The following is a 25,473-nucleotide window of genomic DNA, read 5'->3' as shown; positions in this document are numbered from 1 at the left end:
GCTGTACGATACAATGTGTACGGTACGGGTGCGAAAGAGACGGAGAGGAGAGATAGTGTGTGTGTGTGTGTGTGTGTACAGCCATCAGAGAATCGGCTCGTCGGGGAAGAGATAGCACCGTTGGCGGCAGTGCGCTCGTTACGCTCCTCGCGCGCTGACGAGAGCAGCTGCCATACTGTATAGTACACACATACATATATGTATAGGTATACATTATTTATACATCTCTCGCTCCATCAGCGGCAGTGAACCTATATATTGTATCCAGCGATACTGTATACTTACGTGCATATAATATTTATCGTGGTTAAAATTAATTGTCGCAGCACTGAGGCGTGGACGCCTCGAAATACAACAACACCAACAACAACAACCCCTTTTTTTTCGATCCAAGCAGGAGAAAAGAGGCAAAAGCAGTGTGTGTGTGTGTGTGTATCATATTGCACGTATGTATATATATATAGGTCACCATATACTTATACGCGCGTGTGTGAAATAAGGGAGGGTTGGGGGATGGGTAGCCTACAGTTATAAGCACGGGGGGACGGTTCCTCGGGTGTATACACATATGTGCGTGGGCGCGTGTGTGCACCACCGTCCTGGTTGTGGCTGGCTCCTTTCGCCGGCAAAATCGTGCGAGTGCCAAAGTATTATAGGTGTACATATTATTATTATCATCATCATCATAGGTGAAGTGTACATTGTACGCTGCACGTAGCCATGGGGTTGAGGTGACGGTGAGGAAGGTAGTTTGGTCAAGAGGCAGAGGAGCTGCTGGCCCCAAAAGCCGTTATATACCACCCTCGAGCCGTCGAATATATAATGTTGAAGTTCGGCAGCAAAAGCGACGTCACGGTGCTCTATCGCGCCACTATTCGACTACTCGACGACACCGAGATCATACACTGCGACTTTCAGGTGACGTTTTTCTCTTTTTTTTTTTTTTTTTTTTTTCCTTCATTTACATATACCTATACTCTGTGAGACAGCATTTTATGCCCGTACGTACTCTTTATTTTTTCCCTTCCCCTTTTTTTTTTTTTTTATTCACCACGTGTGCTGATTATGCGAGCCGCTGAGTTGTCAAACCCGCTCACAAGATTAGATAGCGCATGTCAATAATTAACCGCATATCGCCCGCGTGTGTCGATATGAGTATTATTATTACGTACACATATGCACGACGGCGGCGACGATTATTACGTGAGGTTGAAAACTGCTGCTCGTTTGAGCGCAAAAAAAAAGAAAAACGAGTCGCGTGTGCAACCTTTTTTTTTTGTTTCTTTCCCTCCGACGCTATTGTGTGTGTACGTGTCATACATATATATATATATATATACAAGCGCGAGCGTGTGCGCGTTTGTGTGCAGCATCGATTTTCTCGTGCGTTTTCTTCATTTTCGTCGTCGCCTCTCCCGCTGTATGTATATATACGTACTTCGGAGGTACTCCACATGCTCCAGCACATTTGGTATACACAATATCCGCCATATATATATACATAAACAGTACTTGGATGGGACTAAAAGTACTATTACCTACGACTTGTACTCCTATAATCTTCGGATGAAAAGAACGCGTTGATGAGTAACACTTGCGGGGACGTAACCAATTTTGATCATGCGTGTCATTGGCTCGGAACTTTGCTAGATGGGCCTCTTTTATGCGCGCAATAGAACAATCCGATCGTCCTATTTTGAATTTCGTTGAATAGAATAGACATAAATATTGCACGGAAAACATCACGACCTTCCTTTTATCTGGTTTTTCCTTAAAAATGATTTACTCGGTGCATCCAGCAAAATAGATCAATAAAGCTCATTTACCAAGATTCATTATTTAGCAATTCAAATGACATTGTAAAAAAAAAGGAGTTTCAAAGGTAGAGCGAAAACTTGAAAATGTTGAATATTGTACTCATCGATCACCCGCTATGTAGGTACATTTGTTTCTCGAGTAAAAAGTCGTACGCGTATAGCTTAATTTTTCACGGCGACTTGTCTTCCACGTCCATACAATCCTTGGCTCAATAATTCATCGTAAATATATATATCATATTTAATATAATCACCTTGGACTACTAGACTGTCAAATGTCATCGCCGCACGCGTACACCGTATACGTACAGGGCATTGTTAATCTCATTTGCCGATGACGGGCAGGTTTTGTCGTACACACACGCATTGTGCCGTAAAAGACAAAAAAAAAAAAAAATAAAACTCTTCCTCAAACAACCGCGCGTCGGACAGCGACAAGATAAAAGCTTTTTCGTTAAATTCCTCGATCTATTCTATACACCTACACGCGTAGGCGCACAAATATATATATATATATATACCATCTATAAACATGCCGTAGCGCGCGAGTGTTTGCTATTTCGCTTGCGTGGCTTTTGTACAAGGGGGGAAAACTCTCTCTCCTCGACTAAAATATACACCGAGCCGGCTTTTGTGGTACCCGAAGGTATAAAAAGCTGGTTTTATCGCCAAAAAGCATCGTAAAGACCGGTATCGGGTCTTTTCTATTTCCAGCTGATTCTTCTCCTCTCGCATCGCCCGACATGTTCTTTATCACCTATTTTTGTCGAGCGCAAACATGGTAATGATCTCCGAATCAAAATATTATACTTCCGCTACGTTGTCTTTCGAATTACCTTGTACACCTGCTTTATACTCCTATTATAAACGAAAAACCAGTTTAACGCACCGCCTCGCGCCTATATACTCTTGAGCCGTGGAAAGGACGATGTATCTATTACTCGAGAAAAATGGGTAAACAAGCGGCCGATCGAAGGAAAAATGAAAAGGGGGGGGGGAGTGGACGGGTCTGCCGTGTACGTTATGGATTTTCCGGGTGTAACAGCCGAAAAAATGCCCGCGCCGCGAGTAATATAATCGCCGATGGTATCGGATCGGCTAGTTAGCGTTTCTATTATGTGTGTATGTATACGGTGGTCGCCCGAATAAGCTTCGAGTCTTGGGGGCGTGTTTATTATATATTGTGTACCATTTCGATCGATGTACGTATACGTACTCGCGTTTTGTCAAAAAGCGCGTCGATCCAACCGAAAAACACACAGTTTGACGTTGCGTATATACTCTCACGGGGGCGAGGACGAGGTGAAGAAGGAAAGAAATTTTTTTTTTCATTTTTAGGGAAAAGTTATCGGGAAGCACCGATGACCAGCGCCGCGGGTACGGTGTAAATTGCCGCGAATCACGCGATGTTGTCCGGCCTATACTGGCACGAGTATACCTATCTCTCGTTCGGAAGCGTCACTTTGCACACCGATCGGTGTGAATTCGCGTTTTACACCCTAGTTAGGCTGACAAATCGCAACCGGTGCTTTTCATCTCTTTTTTCCCCCTCTAATTTTCGACACTCGCTGTACTCTTTTTTATTTTCTCCCCCGTAAAAGCGCACCGCCACACCTACAACTATATATATATATATATATTTAATGTAGGAACAATCGCGTGTTGATTGATTACACCTGATTGCCGATTCATCTTTGAAAAACGAGATAAATGCTTTCGTTGGAAAAATTAGCTAATTAAATTACACCTGTGATACACGCGCTTTACCACACAAGTATATTATATGTTTTCCGATTAATCGTTATACAATGAGCCTAATGGACTCGCTTGTGAGTGTTGGGCGCTATAAGAGCAACGAGTTTGCTCCTCGTTGCGTGATTGCCATCAATGGGACGTAATTCCTGTCTCGAATCTCTTAGCTATAGATACAAAAAATGGGCGATTCGAATAAAACCGAGGGAATTTTTATCATTGGCCTCATCATCGTGTGTCGTTTCGAGAAATACGCGACGAGACGTGACTTTGGTTTTCGGTGCAATCATTGGCTTAAAAATCACGTAGGAGAAAAATATACATGGTAAACTCCACAGTGTTTTATGTAGGACAGGCTGCGGAGCATCTCGAGCGTGCACGCGCTTGTTTATATATAGTTAGTAACTAACACCGCTACAGCCGAAAGTCATGGAAAATAAATCGCGCGCGCGAGTCGGTGGTACGGGTGCTCTCTTGTGGAGGAAAAAAAATGTATTTCTTATAATTACATATACACAAGATGTTCATCGCGTTACTAACTTTCCCAGGTATGATCGCGATAACGAAAAAAAACAACAGTTTTTTCAACTGATCCATTTCAATGGCCACGATTATTAAATTTCTACTGCCCGCGTGGAAGAGTATATGTTAAAAAAATAAAAAAAAGTAATCACGAAGAGAAGCGTCTTAGCTTTCTCCCGTGACCAGATTCCATGGTTTTGGAAAAAAGTCAACTCCTGGTGGAAATCCCGAATCCGCTCTCCGTTTTTTAGTTTCTCATTCGAAGCGAAGAAAAGTCCTTCTCGACTGACAGAAAAAAAAAAAAAAAAAAAAAAAAGGAAGAAACCTCCAATAATCTTAAAATACGTTTAACAATCCACATATATAGTTGGAAAAACGTATAATCAACCCTGAAACAAAAACTTATGCGAAGGTCACGCGATAACTTTATCTCACCGGGGCAAATTTTATAACAAACTCGAGCATCGATGGTACACATGTGAAGACACAAGGCAACACTCGGTGAATTATCTTAATTGTTCCTCTGCGCGCCGGGAATTGATAGTACTCAGAAAGAGTAAAGGGTCCCTCAATCACAGCACGTGATACGCAAAAAGTGCGAAACTCTCGATCGATGTTATTATTACGAGTGTATGGTATACTTATACCTACACTTTGCGAGAAATATCAAAACATCCGGCCTTCGGACTACATAATACGCACTAAACTGCAGTACTATCTGGCTTTCGTTTTTTTTCCTCCCAGGAGATAATCACTGCCCGCTGCTTATGATAGACACAAACACTCGTAGACTTGCTAAAAGAACTGCGAGTTTGACGCGTGTCATCGCATATACATAAAAAAAAAAAAAAACATTCGTAAAAAAGGCCTCGATGTGTTTATATTATACACCTTCCACTACTTTTTCATGTATATTTTTATACTTGGCTTTGAAATCTTTTTATGATGATCTCGTCATCTGGGACGGATCGCTAAGCCTGGCGCGTTCGTATAATTATGTCATACCAGCGATCGGAGTACGAAAAACTTACGCATCGGCGAAACGGGCAACATGATAGCGTTTCGTAATCAACGAGACAACACTCGATCTCTGCACGCAGCGGTGGGAAAAAGAATTTATTGGAAATGAAAATGAAAAAAAGAATGGGATGGAGCGACGCGACGGTGATAATGGAACGCTTTGTCGCGAACAAACAGCACAATGGCAGTTGGTGAGCGGCCACCGTGAGTTCGTGCATATACAGTGGGTAAGGCGATAAGGCCATTGTATTTTCAGGAGCTGGGGTGTGTTGGCCGTTGCTTATATAGGTACACCTCACGTGCATAAATTAATTTCTTGCATATGAACACGTACGTAACTTGTACAGGTTGTTGATGTAGCTGTATGATTAGCCGATACTTTGGTGTAACTTTGGGGTAATCATCGGGAAACCGTTTTTACTGTACCCCAAGACTTTTTGCAATGGCCCACCTTTTTTTTTTTTTTTTTACGTGAAAAACCTTGCACACAGAGCAGATTCTATTAACTATACATATACCAGTACGATGGGAATGATGCTTTAAAATATCTTTGGAAACTTCTCATGATTATTACAATATTATTGGAGACTGGTTTTAATCTATACATCTCAAACCGAGAGTCTTTTTTATTGAAACAACCGCGGTTATTGCTCCGTAGGTATGTATGTATTATCATGGAGTTTTAAACATTTTATTTGCCCAAAAACTTTCAGAGACGATGTAAAAGCTCGTATACCTTTTATGCATATACATACAATAAAACTCATCGAGCTTTGGAAAGAAAATGAAACCCTTTAGGTATAAGACATTTGTGCCTTGACTCGGACGACAAAATTTCTTCCCAAATGAAAAATAATGCTGCGTACGCGCGAGTATTTTGCTTCGGTATTTTTTAATTTGCCTTGCACAGCTTATAAGTTTTACAAATCTGAATCAACAAAAAAAAAGGTAATTTCCATGCCTTTTTTTTCTACATATTTTGTCTACCGGACACAAAATTTTTAGATGATACACTGGCTCTTTACCGGTGCTCAATTTTTTGTTATAAACAAATTAATTAAAAAATGTAAAATTTCTCGTGTTTGTTGCCTCATTCCAAGCAGGAAAGGGAGTAGGTACTTGATTTTTTTTCTTTTATGTGCAAAATTTGTTCGGTTTTCGAGTACGCCAGCTTAAAAAAAACCGCCAATACGTATAACTCATCGCAAAGCTCTTGACTAATTTTAATGAACCAAGTTGAAAAAAAAAAAAAAAAACAGCACACGAGTCAATCGAGCAAAAATGACCCCTCGTAACATGAGAGCCTGTTAACGACCATACACGGCACTTTGCCTCCTCCTTCAACCATATCCGATGTACATAAATATACACATACACGTTGTTCTTACAGCTTATAACTTGGTTCGCAACAACCGCGTGTAGCACCTATTAAATTGCTTTGCTGCGTACACGTTACAGAAATTGTGTTTTCCGGCATTACGAACATTATACGTACTGCTCGTCACGGAACAGATTGGACATGTAAGTAACGGATGCCCCGGACACCTCAATTTTCCAGAATGATAAACTTCTTAGTTTTTCCGAATAATTCGCGTGACAACAAAATTAGTGAAAATTCAGCCGCGTCATTTTCGAAAAAGCCCCACTTTGGCGTTAGGCTTTTTTTAAAAAACTGCCGGTCGAGCGATTTACAGGGTAACTTGTAATTTCAGGAATTTTCTCGTCATCGGGCATGCACTTGGAAAAAAAAAAAAAAATCAACAAACCGTGCCGATTTCTTTTTCAATTTTTACGCTCCTCCCTGTTTTTCTTGTTCATCGCAACCTCAAATCCGCGTGATTCTCAACTTTAATTGCTTCGATTGTACGTGTCATCATTACTTCGCGTACGTATCATGTGCAAAGCATCCAGTAACAACGCACATTTACAACAGCTATTATAATAACGTGTTATTTAAAATCCTATACGTAACACATGTACTTGTCCATCAAATATACGAATCATGGTAATTTCTACTTTTTTATAAAATGCATATGCATCCCAGTAGTAAATGACAGCAGATTTGTTTATAAATATCACATGTAAACTGAATCATTTTTTCTTTTTTTCTTAAAAAAATAGGGATCAACTGTACGAAGGTGTGATGCTCAAAGTATGCAAAGCATTTATATCAAAGGTGTAGCACATACATTATTTGGTTCGGTATAGCTGGTTAAACATATATCATAATGGGTGTTTTTACCTGTGCGTATACACATGAACTTGCGAAACGGCACGTTCTACGTGAATGTCAGAGCCAAAGTCTTGAGTTTTCATCTCTCGAATATGCACATGGAGGGAGTTGTAATGAAACGAAAAGTCCGATGAAAACCTCGCGCGGAAAATGATTATGCCAATCGATCAATTGACCATCAACTTGTCGAATCGGTCGATCGATAATAGATCAATTGTCAAACTCGAATGCTCGTAACAAGTAAACCCTTACCTCGTGCATATGTTGGGAGATAAAAAAAAAAGGGCCTCGATAAAACCGCGCGTCGCGTCAAAGAGCCGGAGAAGTTCATCTCCTTCGATTAAAGTTATATAGCAGAAAGAGAGCGGCTCGCGCGAATAAAGGAGTCTCCGCAACTTCTATTATGTATACCCGGACAAGTGCGCGTATACACCTATCTTGGGCCGGGAGATTGCATAATGCAATTTTTGCAGCTCAGCCGGAAGTGAGGGGAGCTTTTAAAGATTTTCTTCGCTCCGTAGTGCGGTGTCGGGGATAAAAAGGGGAGAGAGCGGTGTATACCTATATATCACGTTCTATTACAATCACGTACAGAGGGACGGGATTTTTTTTCCCCCTTTTTTTGATCCATATAATAAACTTGGGGGAGCATTGAGTATACATGCGCAAGGCAAATCAGAAAGTAGGTAGGTGCATTCTATAATGTAATGTATAAACGTATAGTGAAGCACATGAAAGTAGTGATGAAAAGAAATGAAAGGAAACAAAGAGAGTCAGTAGTGCAGGGTCAGACGATAATCTATACGGCCGAGCATCACTTGTGCGAGCAGGGTCGGCAAAGTATGGATTTCTTCAATAGAGTAGCACTAATTTTACATCGCGCTCTTTAATAAGTCATTTGTCGCACACGTGACTGTACACTATAGACTCCGGATTTCCATACACACGTTTATCTTTTTTTTTTTTTTTTTTTTTTTTTTTTTTCGTTGTCCAATTCACGCGTGGACATCTTTCGAGATTTTTAATGGAAACATTTGGCTTCCAAGTAAATCCATAAAAAGTACTTTGCATAAGCAATTGAATGCGTTTTAGCACAGTTGGCTATGAAAATTAAAAACCTTAAAGTACTTCAGAGTAGCAAACGCTTGAAAACGCTTACGATTTTTTGCGCGTCCGTATTTTTGGGCGATTTGAAAAAAAAAAAAAAAAATACCATTCACGCTTACACGTGTACATATATAACTTTCTTATATACATATGTCATTAATTACAAGCGAATCTAAAGGAATGCCGACGATTGAGCGTACACAGGTAAGCGTGATGTTGCCGATCGGCCTTCACCGAGTCTATCTTACAACCGAGAAAAGAGCCATTTATTTACACGTGGCGTTAAACACGGTAATCCGTTTGTCGGAGTGGCACATCGCGCGATACCCGTAAAAAACAACAACGATAAATACACGCTTCCATGCGATATACTGAAGTAATCGAAAAAAAGGAATCTTCACTCGTGCACGCGTATATTTTTTTTTATTTTTTTTTTTATTCATCACCACGCAATCAGGCAGCATCCTCCGTTCTCGAGTAAAAAACACTCATCGGCCGCGACAGGATGGCCATCCTCCTCCTCACGGATTTCCTCCATCATCGTCATAAATAATAATGTCGCGCTATACTTATACCCATTACCTTGAATATCCGTATAGGTATATATTTTCGCCATACACGTGAACATTTTTATTTACGTTACGGATGACTAGCTGTTTCGTGGCAAAAATGTTAATTCCGTCACTACTACATAAATATATACATTGCTGTACAAATACATAAGTCCATGTAGGTCGCTGGAGCAGCGATTCAACTCACCGGTGATCTCACACAGTATGATATATACTTACTTGTATACTACATTGATTGAGGTGAAAAGCAGGTATAGGCATTGCTTATAATCATATAAGTACCTGCCACGGTGCGACACGACAAAAATGGCATGCTCGGCTGAAACATGACTACACATATCACTGTAAATCCAAGTGTGTTATATTAATACGCTTAACGCCGTGACAGAATTTACACGTTTCTACGGGTTTTATTCCAACACGCCTCAAGTGTGTATTTTCCACACGATTCAAACGTATTACAACATACTTTTAAGCGAATCATTGCTATTTTCTTATTTGCTTCGCAAATCACATGTTTTGGTGCCAAATAAATAACAAAGTTGCATATTACTTATAGAAAAACTAATAAAACAAGCAGATTCAAGTACCACTACTGAAATTATTATTTTCAAACATTTTTGAATTCAATGTCACTTAAACTATTCTAGGCTCAAATGATTCCTTTTTTTTTTTTGTAGAAAGGAAAAAACACACATACAAAAACTCATCACTTTTGTTTAATTAAAGTCAAAGGTATTAATTCTTTGATTGTGAATATAACGCGCCCATGTGTGTTAAAATACACGCTATATATGTGTAATTAAACAAACTTAGATTTACAGTGTATATACCTCTACTTATGTGCAAAGATGACTCGACTATATCTGCTCTCTTTTGGTATTTTTTCTTTTTTCCTGTCGTCTCTTAGTCGTAAACAAAGACAGAGCTATTCTAAAAAGCATCCAGCACCGCATGATTTTTGCGTGATGATATTATCAACGTTATATCCTTACGAGCCTGAACAGGTCAAGATTATATATGTGATCCTGCCTACGTTGAGATTAATCACGTCCAATAATTATTAAAAAAAAAAAAAAAAAAAGCGAGTTAAATCCGTTTCGTAATTTATTTTTTGGTGGTATACAAGTGACAAATTTGTCTATGAACACATTTGTATAGAATTTGTAGGGCTAGCAAGTGAAAGAGCCAAAAGTTTCAAAATGACTAAAATATATCAGTGCAATTTATGCTTTTTACCATATATACGTTGAAAAAAAAAACTGGTTTCATAAATTATATGACTTTGCACGTGAAAAAAAAAAAAAAATTCCCAGCAAATTAATCAACTGTCGTTGTTGAGAGCAACTACTAATATTTCATTGCGTTGCTGTTTAGCTATTTTTTGTAACACACGAGGAATAGTATACTACTGGATCTCTTTATTCTTGAAACGGGATCGTTAGTTTTTTTTTTTTTTGGTATCCCGAGACAATAGTTTTTTCAATGTTTCAGTCTGGTGCGCCAGTTACCGAGAGATAAATATGCCGCGAGAATATAACAATAATACCAAAAAAAGTTCAAATAAAAGCTATTACTGAACTATTAATGGTGCACTATTATTTTAATCCACTAAGATTTCCCGATGAACCCCTTTGTCCGGTCCTCATTGATTTTCCAGTTCCCCAGTTCCCTAAACAAAAAAAAAAACTATTCCTTAACTTTCCGAACGAGCCCGAGGAATAGAGCCATCAGCATACAGATTTATGCATACATACAAAGTTCTCATTGATTCTTGCAAATGAGCACACTCTCGGTTATTAATCAATTCATGATCGGGATGATGCTTTCTTTTTTATGTCCAGGCGCACTCTATAGGTTATTGAACGTATCAGCGGATAAGGAAAAAAGCATAACAATTTCATTCGTCCATCCCAAAATCTTTGGTCATTGGCGCCGCGATAAAAGGAGGTAGAACAGATCGTGCATACAGATGCGGTTGCATGGAAAATTTGGCCGCTCGAGCGGTATAGGTGTATATATACATGTAACGCAATGGCCGCATCATCAGCACGCGTGCGTGTCCTGCGTCAGCAGTTCTCCGCGATTTTTGGACCGCGTCCAGAATATACTTTTTGCCCCGAGTTTTTTTCTAGGTCTTCCAGCGCTCTCTCTCTCTGCGTGAGGTTTTAACTCGTTGGCAAAAAAAAAAATTAAAAGTGAAAAATCTTTGCTAATCCGGTGTTTGGTGGTGGGTAACGGAGCTTTGGGACAAATTACTTTAAGGATGATGCCATTATAATAGATTTGTTGTTTTTTTTTTTTTTTTTTCATACTGAATATTTCAGCCCCAGCACAAAGGAAAGTACATCCTCGAATATGTCTGCAAGCAGCTCAACATTTTGGAAACTGATTACTTTGGGCTACGCTACGTGGACAATAGTAGACAAAGGGTGAGCAGCAGAGTATATGTTATATTTTTACAGTCAAGGAAAGACGAATTTTTTTTACATTTAGGTACATTTTCTTTGTTTTTTTTTTTTTTTGTTTTTTTCATCCCCTTTGCCTCCCTTTTTCTTTTTTAATAGACCAAGCCGCGACTTGAGTTTTTCGGGCCAACCCAATGCACCACATCCATCCAATCGCCTCGGGATTAATCGAGCGGAAAAACAGTGAATAATGGGCAATCGCGCTTCCCTTTGGCACGAGTGCCTATTCTGATGAAGGAAAAAAAATAACCTGCACTTGACTTTTGGCTTAAAGAAAGAAGGCAAGCAGTGAAAAAAAAAAAAAAAGAAATGTCGTACACGAGCCTCCATAGAGGAAAAAAAAAAAAAAGAAAAGAGTCTGAAGAGCGCGCCAGGGCTTTGGGTGGATACAACGTTGTTTACGTGTGTACATATACGCGGCACTCGAGAGATGAGAGGAAGATGTAAGTCCCGGCTTTTCATACACGTATGCGTATACATTCTCCTGTGCGCGCAAGTTCAAAGAGTCATCGTTCCGTCTCATCATCATCGTCATATCATCATCGCTCGTCCGTGAAATAAGTTACGCGCAAAGCAGCGTTGAAAATTTGCATTCTCGCGTACCTCCCTTTTGCCTCAGTTTTTTTTTTTTTTTTTTTTTTTTTCCCAATGCTTACCTCTTGGTAAATTGCTCGTCGCTATTGTTCCACAAGGGTTTCCTCGCGAACCGCGTCGGGGTCGTTCAAAGTTGTTACCGACACATTCCATCGTTTTCGTTTTAACAAAGCACACTTCGTTCACACATTAACTACTATTGGACTCTGTCGTGTCGGTGTCTTTCACTTTTGCTATGATTAAAATAGATTTAAAAGAACACCACAACATAATTGTCGTATGTGTACAGTGCATAAATAACAAACGCGACAAATTTGACGCTTATTTCGATACGCGTTGTACAAAAATCGTATACCTATTATATACCATGATGCATGACACGTAAAGTCACAGTAAATGTAATGACTGAGTATATATTTTACAGTGACCTGCATAAGTATATAGTTTTGCAGTTTTTCATATAATTTATCAAATTATTTTATGCATCATCAAGTAAACCGTACTCTCTCTTTTCTCCGCTTTTTGGTATGATTTATATTTCCTTATTAGTAAACACGCGTACCTACAGCTGCTCGAAAAATCGGAGCGTTCTCGGATCACACAGGCATATACACATATATTATATCCTCGAGTGTCGGCTCGTTAACAGTTCATATATATACCTCCCCGACCCTGCACCCCGAGCTCTCGTTAATATGCAGGTGTGCAAGGCGTGTCGCGTTTACCCATAAACCCTCTTCAGAGCTCTGATTCGACTCGAGCGGCGGGTACACCCGGGATGTAATGAGAGCGCAAACATCAGACCGATGGGTGTGGGTTTTTTCGACCTCGAGTCCATACCCTGCAATTGTGATATCACCCATGAGAGACTATAGCTCGCTTAATGGGACAAACAACCGATCGAAGCAGCTAATCGATAAACCGCCTTGATTTTGTTTATCGGACAAAAAAGAAAGTACATTCGGAGGATTGTTAGGTGTATACAGATTATACCTATATTATATACTATTTGCCTTTTTTATTATAATCAAGTTGTTTTTTTTTTTTTTTTACACGTTTGTGTTTCAGCATTGGTTAGACTTGGCGAAAACGGCGATAAAACAGGTCAAAGGTAAGAAGAGTCACCGATCACAAAAAAAAACACATGTACCCATGAGAATATAATAATATGTATACATGTACGTGCATCATCGAAATTAAGTAGTAGAGTCCGGCGTCGATCAGACGGGGATTCCCATAACTCGGTAGCGCGGGGGGGGACATATCATCCATTCCATTTTGGGTATAGTGGATTATGAACGCGAGAAAAGAAGAGGGAGGGAGGGTTACAGTTGCGCAACCGCAATATACCCAGAGAGTCGTCCGGGAACGGTGTAAATCATTCATGTTGCGTAAACATTGCAGTCGGCTCTATATATTTTTCTTCCTCCCCCCCGAAGCTGCCGTCCGTAAAAGTTTAAACGTCTCCGATGGGATTGGCACCGCCTAGTACCTGTGCGCGTTTGGCACCCACGGGTACCACGCACCTCGGGATACTCGATATACACCTGTACAGGGGCACGTTTACGGGCAGATGTAAAAAAATAAAGATGCCCACGCGTCCGGGGGTTTTCTACCCCTTTTAGTTCCCGGCTGCTGCACAAGTATATACACGGTATATATGGGCGAGCACTGAGACGACGACCATGAAACTTTTACAGCTTATCTATCTATATTATATACATGCACCGACTGTCTGGGTGGCGTTTTTCTTTACCTATTTTTTTATTCTTTGGAGCAGCCGATGACTCGTGCACTGCTCTGTAAACGAAACCGCGATGATGCAGGTGCATGTATAATACGAGGTAGCCGCGGATGATTTGTAAAGGTCGGGTCGGGTGGTCTCTGTTGCAGACATGGATCCGATTCTTTTTAGCTTCCGGGTGAAATTCTACCCACCGGATCCGCTGCGACTGAAGGAGGACATAACGCGCTATCAGATTTACCTCCAGCTAAAAAGGGACCTGCTCCACGGCCGGCTTTACTGCAGCCCGGGCGAGGCAGCGCTGCTGGCGGCCTGCATCATACAAAGTGATTATTATTACTTTTTTTTTTTTTTTTTTTTTTTTTTTGGAGCTAACTCTATATCGTTCAATCCCCTTATCGTCGAGCCAAACTATATACATACCCTCCGTTTTTGGCAGGCGATATTACATGCCAACCATGTACATACAATGAGAGAGTCCATAACCGGCTTGTGCGCTGTATAGAGTTTTTTTTTTTTTTTCGCCGATGGCCTCTCTCTTCGAGTGCTCGCGTTGGCTCTTCTCCGCGTCTGTACAAATCTATTAATTTGGGACTGCAAAAAAAGCAGGTTTGGGGGGGTCCAAAGTGAAATAGTATATAGTAACAAAATACAATGTATATCGAGACAATGTGACGGCTCCAGGTGAGCTGGGGGATTACGATCCGGAGCTGCACGAGGGCAATTACATGGCCGAGCACAAGCTTCTGTTGAAGCAGACCGAGACGATAGAGGAGAGGGCGCTCGAGCTCCACCAGACGCAACTCAAGGGCTTCTCGCCGGAGCAGGCCGAGCTCCAGTTCCTCAAACTGGCCGCCCAGCTCGACACCTACGCCGTCGATCCGCACCCCGTTAAGGTCAGTCCCTATCGCCACGTCTCTTAAACAATAATAATAATAATAACAATCAACCCCACCATCCGGCTAATAAATACCATTACCTTTACACTCTCTCCCTCCCTTTTTGTGCCGAAGGAGGAGACTCGGCTTGATGGTGTATGTACATCCGGTCGAGAGGCTTTTCCTTCTTCGTCAAACCCCTCCCATCCCTGGAGCGCTTCCGACTTTGTGATTTTTTCCATCGGCGTTGTCGTTTCAGGGTATACACACCTACCAGCGCCGTTATCACATTTTATCTCTTAAGCTAAACCTACATCTACCGTAAAATGCAGAATACTTAATAATGAAATCAATAACTTGTCGTTCAGGATCACAAAGGCTCCCCTCTGTACCTCGGGATCAATCACTGTGGAATCCTTACGTTCCAAGGATCCCGCAAAACCAATCACTTCCGCTGGCCGGAAGTTCAGAAGATCAACTACGAGGGCAAAATGTTCATTGTCCACTTGACGATAACGGAGGTACGTCTATTTGTTTCCCCCCCACCCTTCCCAAATAAATCCGTAGTTCAATCGTTTGGGAAGTGCATTGAAGCAGGTAGTAATTATATTTTTATGTATATAGGGATGAACTACGGAGAAAATTGTTCGGTGCGCATCATCCCTTTGTGCTCGCGCTTGGCGTTAAGCGTAAAAGATGCATCCGCGCGATATATTTCCCATGTATATACTACCTACCATAGAATTTATTCATCGCCCGCCTATACCCTCGGCGATAAGACCTTTTCCGGCCTTATTTCCCGCTGTAATATCGCCTCGGTGGGACGGTGTCGCGCTCGAATGAAAGATCAAAGCCACAAGTTGGGTTTTTCTCGCGCGGAAAGAGGGGCGGGGAAGCCAATTGCCGATATCCCTACGCGCTCGGCTCGTTTTGCAATACGGAGGTACTAAATTTTTTTTTCTTTACTTAAAATTACTGGAAAATTGAATATATACACCTTAACCTTCGGCCGAGCAGTTTACGTACATACACACGCGTCGACTCGACCGTGAAACGTATATAATATGCATTATATGTTGTAATATATATAGGGGCGCGTTATGCATGCAAAGACGAAGAAGGTATATATATATACTGTGCACGCAACGAGGTTAGCCCGTGTGATCTATGCCCTACTCCCTCGAGAGACAGTGTACCCGCGAGTTTCCGCAGTTATATATTATGTAGTGCTATCTGCGTGCTCGCGCGACTCTACGTATCCTTTCGTGACATTGGAATATATTAGTGGGTTTTCGTGTACGCGTATGCATATACCTTACTCATATACGTGGCACGTGGCTTGAAATTACTATACAATATACCCACGTGGCTATACCGAACAACATTCCGATCACCTTTTTCATGTTTGCACTTGAATTCAGGAGCTTATAAAGCGAGCTTGAGAAAAAAAAAATCTTCTAAAATTACCTACATCCATGATATATGCTTGACGATTATGAGATTATTGACAGAGCGATAAAACGTATACGTGGGGCTTCGGTGGTGGGGCGCGCGCGACCTTGGCTCTTGAACCCCCTCCGATTCTTCGCTGCGCTTGGATTTTTCCTTTTTTTTTTTTCATACTTACGCGACTTACGCTAGTTTAATCCGTACACCCACAGCAACAATATCTACAAAGAATACAATTATTATACACTGGATTGCGTCCTTCCAACCGCCCAATAACAGTACATACTACATTACAGTAGTGTAGATCAACGTTATGTTCTACAACGTATATATTATATATAGGCTTATTTTAATTAATGTGTAGTAAATAGTAGATACAGACAGTTATGGGCAGACTTGGGCATGGATGCTTTTTCCAATTTTTTCGCAATTTGATTTTTTGCAAATGCACACTAAGTATTTATGCTGAACAAAATAATACGGTGCTTAGAATTTTTTTTTTTTTTTTGGAAAATAAATTTTTCTCAGTATTGTATTGTGAATAGTCATGAATAAAAAATGCCCTTTGTCAGGAAAAGAAAAAAAAAAAGTTTTTCTTTAAAATCCTTAAAAACCCATAAAGCTATCGTGTCCAAGTCTGACAATGGGTGCGGGTGACTATAAGTTGTACCCACACCTATACACGTAAAATATAGTCTCGAGAGTATCACATAATATATTAGTTGTTTTCAACGCAAAGTACTTAAGTAATCCCATTATGCTTCCCTTTTGCCGCTGTTGCTGCCGTCATCGCTGCGTGCTTTTTCTCCAGGACATGAGGACAAAGGTGAGTGTGCGGGCTACACGTACTTATACATGTACACTCTTATTCTTCACTCGGTCCAGATCGCAAGTTCGGTTCCCGTGATCGCGTCGGACCACGATACCCACACATTCACACTCGCGCGTACGAAACTCCAAAGTGTTTATCGCATCGCAGGCATAGTTGTTTTTCAATATTGGCCCGCTTGCAAGTTTCGTGTTGTATTGTTGGCTAAAAGGCTTGTGGTACGATTCCACCTCAAGATGAGTTTTTTTTCTTCATTTCTCTGCCAGAACTTTTTTATTTATTTATTTATTTTTTTTTTTTTGTCGTAGAAAAATTAATATTTCTTTACAGCGATACGAAAGTAGTGCAAAATACTTCCGGCTTGCTAATGTCGACAATACTACTATTAGGCAATTTATTTTATCGTTGTAGTAGTAGTTACCGTCACTAAAAAAAAATAACAAGATAGAGTGTAGACAAATTTTGGAAGTGTGGCAAATTTTGCAGAAAAAACACACCGTTGGATTTAAGTGTCCTACGGGCTCGAATTGTCGCCACGTGTGGAGATGCGCTATCGAACAGATGCTGTTTTTCACGTGAGTATTTCAAAGTTCAATAAATTTAATGTTTATTTTTTTATTTTTTGATCCTCCTTCATTTAGTCTTTAGCTGTGCCTTCGAAATATTTATTAATTCATTCAATGTATTAGGTATAGAAACAACAGTAATAGCATATAACAAGATAAGCTTCGTTAAAAAAAGTGTGAATCAATTTTATTTTCACTTCCGTTTTGAGCTTGACTTTATTTAGTTTATAGGTATAAAATAAATACATTATAGTCCTTAGAGTTTACATTTGTCTAGATATATATTTATGTGTATTAAAACAATCTTTGAAACGCCCAAACACAAAATTTTACCATAATAACTAATAAAATGATTGCAGTTGCATTGACACTTGAATGTACATTTTTTTTGAATAATATCATCCAAAGCGATGTATAGGATGTAGTATCGGAAAAAGTATTCGACCACAATTCAAAGTTCAACTCTTTTTAACGTATCGATTCATGCTTATAGGCACACATACCCACAAAGTTACGCGTCCGTCGTACATAATAAATAAGAATAAACACTTTGATGTTTAACTTTGTAAAGTATAGTCCCACTTACGATTTCGTACAATGGCATATCGCGTTATGAAATGTTAATATTTTTTCATCGTGAATAAGAGTTATTAATTAAAATGATAAAGTATCCTACCTCACTACAAAAAGACATTAATGTAGAGTTATCGTCTCCTATCGTGGAAATAAATTGATGTATCATGGGAACTCCTGGAGGAATCCAGAACCGTGTGAATTATGCATGCAGGTAAAACAAACTACGAAAGTTTTTCTTAACTTTTGCTCGGCGCGTCTTTCTGACTTTTACTTTAGGCTTTTTTTTCTATTATAAAGATGGACAAAAAAAAAAAGAGACACGCGGACTCGTTAATTAAAAAACTCTGTTTGCTCATTTGGGCGTACTTTGTATTTGATCACATCGCGATTGTTCACAAAAGTCGCTTGGTACGTAAATATAGAAAGAAAAAAAAACTCCATACTCGCGAGCCGACAGTTTTGGCAGGCATCCAAAATGAAGGAAAAAAATCTCGAGTGGTTTGTTCGGGCTTTTCTTTATTTCCCGCCGATGACAATTAATCGTCCGGTGCTCGTTTGGATACTTTTTCCACTGGGAAAAAAAAAAAAAAAAAATACAACTCCTCTCGAAGGAAATTGAAAAAAAGGAAAAAAAAACAAAGTCATTCCCCATATTATTGAAACGCAGCCTTGTAAAAGGCAACTGCAATTATTCCAATGACCACCATTTGGCACCCAAGATGACACACATGCACGTATGTACACACAGAAAGACATTAAAGATGATAAAATGTAAAGGTAGACAAAGATATATAATATCAACCCTAGAGCTAGAGCGCATATAATATATTATCAGCCGCAGCTATCGTGGACACCCACACACGTACTCCGTATACATATACATATATATGTAACTTGATGTTGAAAGTAAAAGGAGCAAGAGCAGGTGTGTAAATAATATATATGTTGCAAATGACGTAACGCGCATCGCGTGCAGGTTGCCGCGGGCCTCGGACGCGCCGGTGATGAGCGGCGGTTCGATCTTCAGTTGGGGCACCAAGTTCAAGTACACGGGCCGCACGGAGCGCGAGGTGCTCGAGGAGTCGGGTCCCTTGCGGAAGGAGGAGCCCCCGATACAGCGGTGCGGCAGCTCGACCGGGCTCAGGAGGAAGGCCAGCAGCGTGCCCGCGACGCCCAGCACACCCAGTCAGGACCTTGTTGAAATTCGTTAGTACACGCAGATAGCGGCACGATGCTTATACATACATACACACATACATATGTACACACTTTTCACGCATACATATACATACATATGCGACACATCGCTATGTACCTTACACAAACACGTGTAACATTCAAATGGTTTTAACACCCACCGATTGCGCATCACTCCGGACTTTTTTTTTTCATCGTATGTATCATGTGTCTAGGTATAGATGCATACGCCACACCCTTATACAATTATCGTTTTGAGTTGTGTGCATTGTTGTACCTAGTTGTTGTTGCAATAAGTATACCTACCTTTTATCAGATCTATATACTCCGCGCGAAAGGATATCTTCATTCATTTGTATATAATTGCCATCCACACCTTGGTTCAGTCATAGTTTTGTTTACAAAGTTTTATAGTAAAGGATGATGGCGAGAGAAAAATTTCTATTTTCAATCATCTTTTGTTACATTTACACCTGTTTTTTGCGTCTTCGGGGGTTTGCGGATTTTTTACAGTCAGCTCTTACGATAAATATTAAAACCTGGAATACAGAAATGAACATTTTGAAAACTTGTTTCGCGTCGAATATATTAAATGTCACATCAACAACAAAAAAGTTGGATTGGATGATATTTTAACTTTAACCAATTTTCTGTCACGTATCTAATATCGATATATTTGTACAGCATGTGTGTGAAAATTAGCATTTGTTTTTTGTCTAGTTGTTTTTTAAATTTTCAAAATAATCGATAAAACATACAACTCCCCCCGTGGCTATAGAGTCTCACCAACATAACCATGCAGATATGATGTTCCATTGTAAAACTACAATTAAAACAATTAAAACAACATCAGCCCCGTAAAGCGTAGGCAGCAATGTTGCACGTCCATGTGTATGCGTGTATTATGTATGTGTTTACTTGTTAGCGGCACATTGGGTATTGATGATTCGATGTGCGGCTTGATGGGCGTGACAAATTTCTCCAATGAAAAAAAAACCATTGCTCACAGGGTACTCGAGTTTACCGAGAAGCTGCCACAGTGCCGGGCTAGACGGCGCAGGCATGTCCGACATCGGTAGCGGGATGCCCCTCAGTTCGCCCTACTGTCCCGACAACACGTTACCGCTTCTCGAGACGGTCTCCGAGGACCAGGAGATACACACCAGAAGGAACAACGGTAGGTGCCCGATGCTGCGTGTGTACATTTTTTTTTTTTTTTCATCGTATACATTTACGCGACTCATATTTTCAAGTAATGATTAATCCATCTCATCATTACGGTACTTTCTTTCTTTATCATTGTGGAAATTAATTTTTTCCTAATCTTACTACCCGACGAGTTTCATCGTTCAAATTTGTTTTTCACCATTTCCATTATTGTACATTGTTTAATTTTTAAGATAATTTGAGGGAAAGTTCTTTTTTTTTTCTTCGTTAAACTATTTGATACTCTTGTAAAGAGAATCCTGTGGTTTTTTCGCATCACACTTTGCGAAGTAAATGTAAAATGTTCATTATCATTGGTAATTGTGCAAAATAATATGAAAGCACTGCGTAAAAATCTACAGGATAACAGGTACGGCCGGTCTCCATCGAGTTTTAGGTCGACTTGACACGCAAATCTTTTCAAACGCATAAACGAATACAATAAAGTATGTTATATTTTGCGCTTAAAGAAAAAAAAAAAAATTAATAATAACTATAGGATAAAAAAAATTAAACTGTACTTTTAAAAAATACATACACACGGCAGTTATGATATATATATATATTTGCATGTTTGATAAAATAATGTTGATCATCACTGAAATAGTCACCGAAAAACTGCATGGATATTGGCTTTGTTTATTTCTTTTAATGGAGGCAAAGTTTGGTTGAAAACATGCTTATTGAGCATCTCAAATCAACTGAATAGTATTGTTTCTTTTCACCAACAAATTTAGCCTCCGTTGATGCCGCGTATAATCAGAGAGGCCTGAATTTGGCACGAGCTCACGGTACACGCGAGATCTAATTGTCCAACTATCCCCTACAACTTGCATCAATGAGCTATGCGCACAAAATACTTACCCGACAAATAGTTTAATAATTCAATTATGTGTAACTATATACATCCATACCGTGAGCAAGAGATGGCAAATTCAGTCGTCCGACTTGTACAAGCTAAAAATGTATGGAATGTAAGAGATCGAGGTCGCGTAGCTTTTATCATCTCTATTGTTTTTTTTTCTCTTCCTCTTCATAATCTGTTTTACGATCTCCTTGGCTTCCTATACTGCCTCTGATTTTGGGCTTTTCCCCGTCTGTTTTCTTTCTGTTTTTTAGCGTTAGATGAAACGAATTCGCATGCGAGTGCCACCACCACCACAACCACCACAACTACCTGTACCATCACCACTACCACCACTACCACCAATACCGCACCCAATACCACAACTACAGCAACAACAATGAGCGATAGTACCGACGATACGTCACTCGTAACGAACCATCAAGCGAAACAATTGAAAAAGTACCCCAAGAACACCCTACAGACGCGCCCGCAAGCCCTCTATAGTCAGAGAATCGTGATAGGCTCCGAGGAGCTGTCCGGCCAGGATATCGGTAACGTCGTGCGCCAGAAAATCCATGCCCTCGAAAAGAGCCCGAAAGTCGTGAGGTCGACCGCCCTGATCGTCAAGCGCTCGGTAGCCCCGGCCAAGACCCGGCCGGCGGCCGCGTCGACACCTGCGATCGCAGCGCCACCAAAGCCGGCCCAAAGGCTCGTGCCCAACGGCGACCTCAAGCCAAACACCGGCGACGGGGTTCAGCAATCCAGCAATGCCAGCCAACCGGGAGAAGACGACGTCGATGCTGCAGGTGAGTCGACGCGGACACGGCGCACAACTACCATACATTATGTACACACGCAGACACTCGGTCGCCCCATCTGTAGATACCTAATCCCCCTCAACTTTGTATCTATTATATATACAAACAGCGCTCCGTACCTCCATTTTTATCGTTAAGTACTTTGTTGCATTTGTAAATTGTATATACTTATACTGCTACTGCCGATGGATTGGTCGTTTCTTCCAAATAAGAAATATTTATTTGCATCTTAAGGACACGTTTGAAAAAAGAACCGATAATCAAATGGCACGGCAAGTTCGGAATACACAAAAAAACGTATACAAACAATTTCCTCAACCCCATACGTGTTCGAGGTGATACTCGCAGAGGACAGGTTTTAGTATGCGTTATTGCCGCATGATGCTTTTTCACATTATGAAATGGCGCTAAATTGGGGCTCTTTTTTTTTTTGAACAAGTCAAATAGAACAGGTTTTATAGTTTTAACTTTGGCTCAAGCTCTTCGGCGCTAGTAGTCGCGTCTCACCTCGAATACTGTTCTCTCTGACTTGGGTATGAATTTTTGTACAACTATATAGTAGCTACTTTGATGCTCCTAAATGTGTACGGGACACCTCTATACCATTACACTATTACTCGTCGCCTTGCGCAGTTTATTGTTATCGTTGTTTTCACCTCATTATTGCTCTTACATTGAGCTTTGCCGTTCATATCACGAGTATTTAGATATAATATGACGATTCAATACAGTCATTAAGTGTTTGCTATTGTCTATTTTTCATAAATAAAATACTTACTAAGATTCGCTGTGAATCATGTAAAAACTTGCATGCATATACAAGTATGGACTTATTTACTTCTATTAAATAACTTTGGTATACCGAGCAAGTACACTTGCTACGTTATTCTATTGTTCTTGAGATCATTTTGCATTACAATTTTTTCATTTTCTGTTCAACAATTAATATCATTATTATTTATTATATACTATTGTACTTGCATAGTAGTTTAGAACATGAATGTATTTTTAGTTTATTAGCTGTGTGCATGAATTTATTTTTTTATTTATTTATTTTTTTTTTTTTCATCCCAAAACTTAATACATGCAGAAATAATAAAAATCAGTTTAAATAAAATCAACGCCGAAAATTTAATGAAAACCGAAAAAGATGTTCAACAGACGGATAGGCAAATCTGTCGAGCATAGCACGCGTTTTATTTTGCGATAACAAGTGGGATGATCATGGATTTTTTGCATGTCAAAAGTATAAATTTTTTCCTTACTGAATAAAAGCCACATGTGTGTATGTATTAACGATCAATCGTGCCAAATATGGGCAAAAGAGTGGAATATTAAAACTTTGTGATACAAGCCAGAATGATACAATTGAAAGAATGATCGAATCTCGATCCAGTCTTCAATGCGTTATGTATATATACCTGATAACAAAAATGACGTATACCCAAGGATTAAACAGCGAACCTGCCTTTTTACAGTCTGCCACGACTTTGACGGCAGCGACTACTACTTCCGCGACTCGTTCGAGCTCTCGTCCTCGGAGAGTCAGCTGCTCGAGACCGGCAGCCTCAGCGCCAAAGCCGGTCCCCACGGCAGTAGTCGCTCGATCGCCCCGGTCCCCAAGGTCCAGCGGCTCCAAAACTCCAAGATCTGCAACGTCCAGCAGAGCCTGACGTCCCCAAGCAGCGGCATCACTTCGCCGGCCGGCATACCGGGGCGCCACCTAGCCCCCCGCCAAGCTCACATGGCGGCCACGGCCTCTAGCGGCAGTTCCTCCGTGCAGTACTCGCACCGGTTGCTCGTCCGGCTCCTCGTGCCCGCGCTCATGCTCAGCGTGACCGTGCTCCTCGTCGTGACCGTCCTCGTCTTCGAGACGGACTCAAAGCTCTTCGAGAGCCTTCGCAAGACGCCCCAGATGATCGCCCTGCGCGACCGGTGCTACGGACCCATCAAGAAATTCCTTAAGAGCAAGCTCGGCCTCTTCTGATCGCAAAGGCCACCGCCGCTCAGCTTTCTCTCGCACGGCCGCTGCACCAGCGAATCCAACCCAGCTCTCTAATAACACTACCCGTGCGTATTTTCCTCTGTTATGTTTTACATCCCTCTGTACGCGGGCGTTTGTGAAATTCGTCCGTGCAGCTTCTGGCAAAAAGCAATGTTTTTAAAGATTTACATATATATATATGTGGAGCTAATGTACGATGAAACAGTTGTACCCAGAGATAAGTCTGGTTGTACCTATACATGTGCTGCAAGTGGGCGCGCTCTACTCCTAGTCTTTTGTTTTTATTTTTTTTTTATTTTTGACATGTATACGTGTACGAGTGTACTTGGATGATTAATTTTATGATGCAGTGGGCACAAAGTGAGTATGATTCGTGGGCTTTGATGACTAACTATAATATATTACGTATAATATGACCCACGTTCCCGCGTATAGCTTGTTTGTAGCCAAAGGTCACCTTTTTTATACGTACGATTTACTAACTTGTTCTTTTCTTTTGTGTACATGTACGTGTATGTAATTATGTATTTATAACATAAGGGGATTCACGACGAGATGAACAGTAAATCGATTTTTTGGTTCCCATCAAAGTAGTCGATCAAAATTCTTTTTGCTTTTTTTCTATTCCATCACCTATTGATTCTTTTGATCGGTGTGTATTACGTAAAAGAATACCTATAACATTTATATTTTTTCAACAAAGAGGTTTGTACTCGAAATCCGCGTTTCGAGCCTTACATAACTTTCTCAACTGCTCAAGACGATTATAAATTCACATTTGCCGATTTAACGGTTGTCCTTGCGCGCTTGTTGTGTTTAAATTATTCTCCATAATTTAAATTTTCAGCGTCCGTCTTGTGTTTCTCCAAATCGAAAAAAAAAATTCTCGTCTGGCGCTACAAAATCTAGCCGTACTTTCGAAATCACATCGTGCACACTTGGGGGTTTATGAGAATCTCGGATTAAATCATTATATCTCTGTATGAGAAATACCCCTCGATATGCGTTTCAGTTACCTGTACTTAATGCTATTACTTTTCATTTCTCAGTTGAATTCTAATGGCTGGGATTAATTTCACGCGTCAAACACGATCGATCAATAAGTATTGCAAATTTTTGTAAAGCAGTTGTTCTACGCTGTGCCATGATGATGATTTTTGCACGAAAAACAAAAATAAAATTTTTTAAAACATATGATATTTTCAAACTTTCATTTGTCCTTTAATATGTGACGTAGCTTTGACACATCAAGATTTAAAAACTTTGTGGTCTT

At 40.3% G+C, this 25,473-nt stretch overlaps 1 protein-coding gene across 3 annotated transcripts; it reads left to right on the top strand.

The window, feature by feature from the left end:
• The first annotated feature begins 677 nt into the window (after positions 1-677).
• Positions 678-24,476, top strand: Frmd5 (FERM domain containing). 3 transcript variants are annotated; one of them, XM_089588790.1, is made up of 13 exons: positions 678-918; positions 11,351-11,455; positions 13,154-13,196; positions 13,979-14,155; positions 14,514-14,725; positions 15,076-15,228; positions 16,968-16,982; positions 17,472-17,560; positions 19,104-19,333; positions 20,334-20,501; positions 21,650-21,778; positions 21,821-22,183; positions 23,674-24,476. In XM_089588790.1, the coding sequence occupies exons 1-13, from the start codon at positions 823-825 to the stop codon at positions 24,180-24,182; spliced, it is 2,289 nt and encodes a 762-aa protein (XP_089444916.1). In that variant the 5' UTR covers positions 678-822; the 3' UTR covers positions 24,183-24,476. The 3 variants fall into 3 exon arrangements, with proteins under 3 accessions (XP_089444916.1, XP_014209433.2, XP_014209434.2); XM_014353947.3 differs by having other exon boundaries at positions 21,650-22,183; XM_014353948.3 differs by lacking the exon at positions 16,968-16,982 and having other exon boundaries at positions 21,650-22,183.
• Positions 24,477-25,473: the final 997 nt, after the last annotated feature.

This window comes from Copidosoma floridanum, unplaced genomic scaffold, assembly GCF_036245765.1.
Source record: "Copidosoma floridanum isolate Cflo_tuat_1 unplaced genomic scaffold, Cflo_Japanese_pri ptg000007l, whole genome shotgun sequence".
Lineage (NCBI taxonomy): Eukaryota > Metazoa > Arthropoda > Insecta > Hymenoptera > Encyrtidae > Copidosoma > Copidosoma floridanum.
This window is presented reverse-complemented; position numbering and strand designations above follow the sequence as displayed.

Excerpts from the sequence above, each read along its gene's own strand:
- Frmd5 (XM_014353947.3), top strand. The coding sequence starts at position 823 with ATGTTGAAGTTCGGCAGCAAAAGCGACGTCACGGTGCTCTATCGCGCC. Across the intron at positions 14,156-14,513 it reads GGCGGCCTGCATCATACAAA|GTGAGCTGGGGGATTACGAT; the intron begins GTGATTATTATT and ends TGACGGCTCCAG. Across the intron at positions 20,502-21,649 it reads ACACACCAGAAGGAACAACG|CGTTAGATGAAACGAATTCG; the intron begins GTAGGTGCCCGA and ends TCTGTTTTTTAG.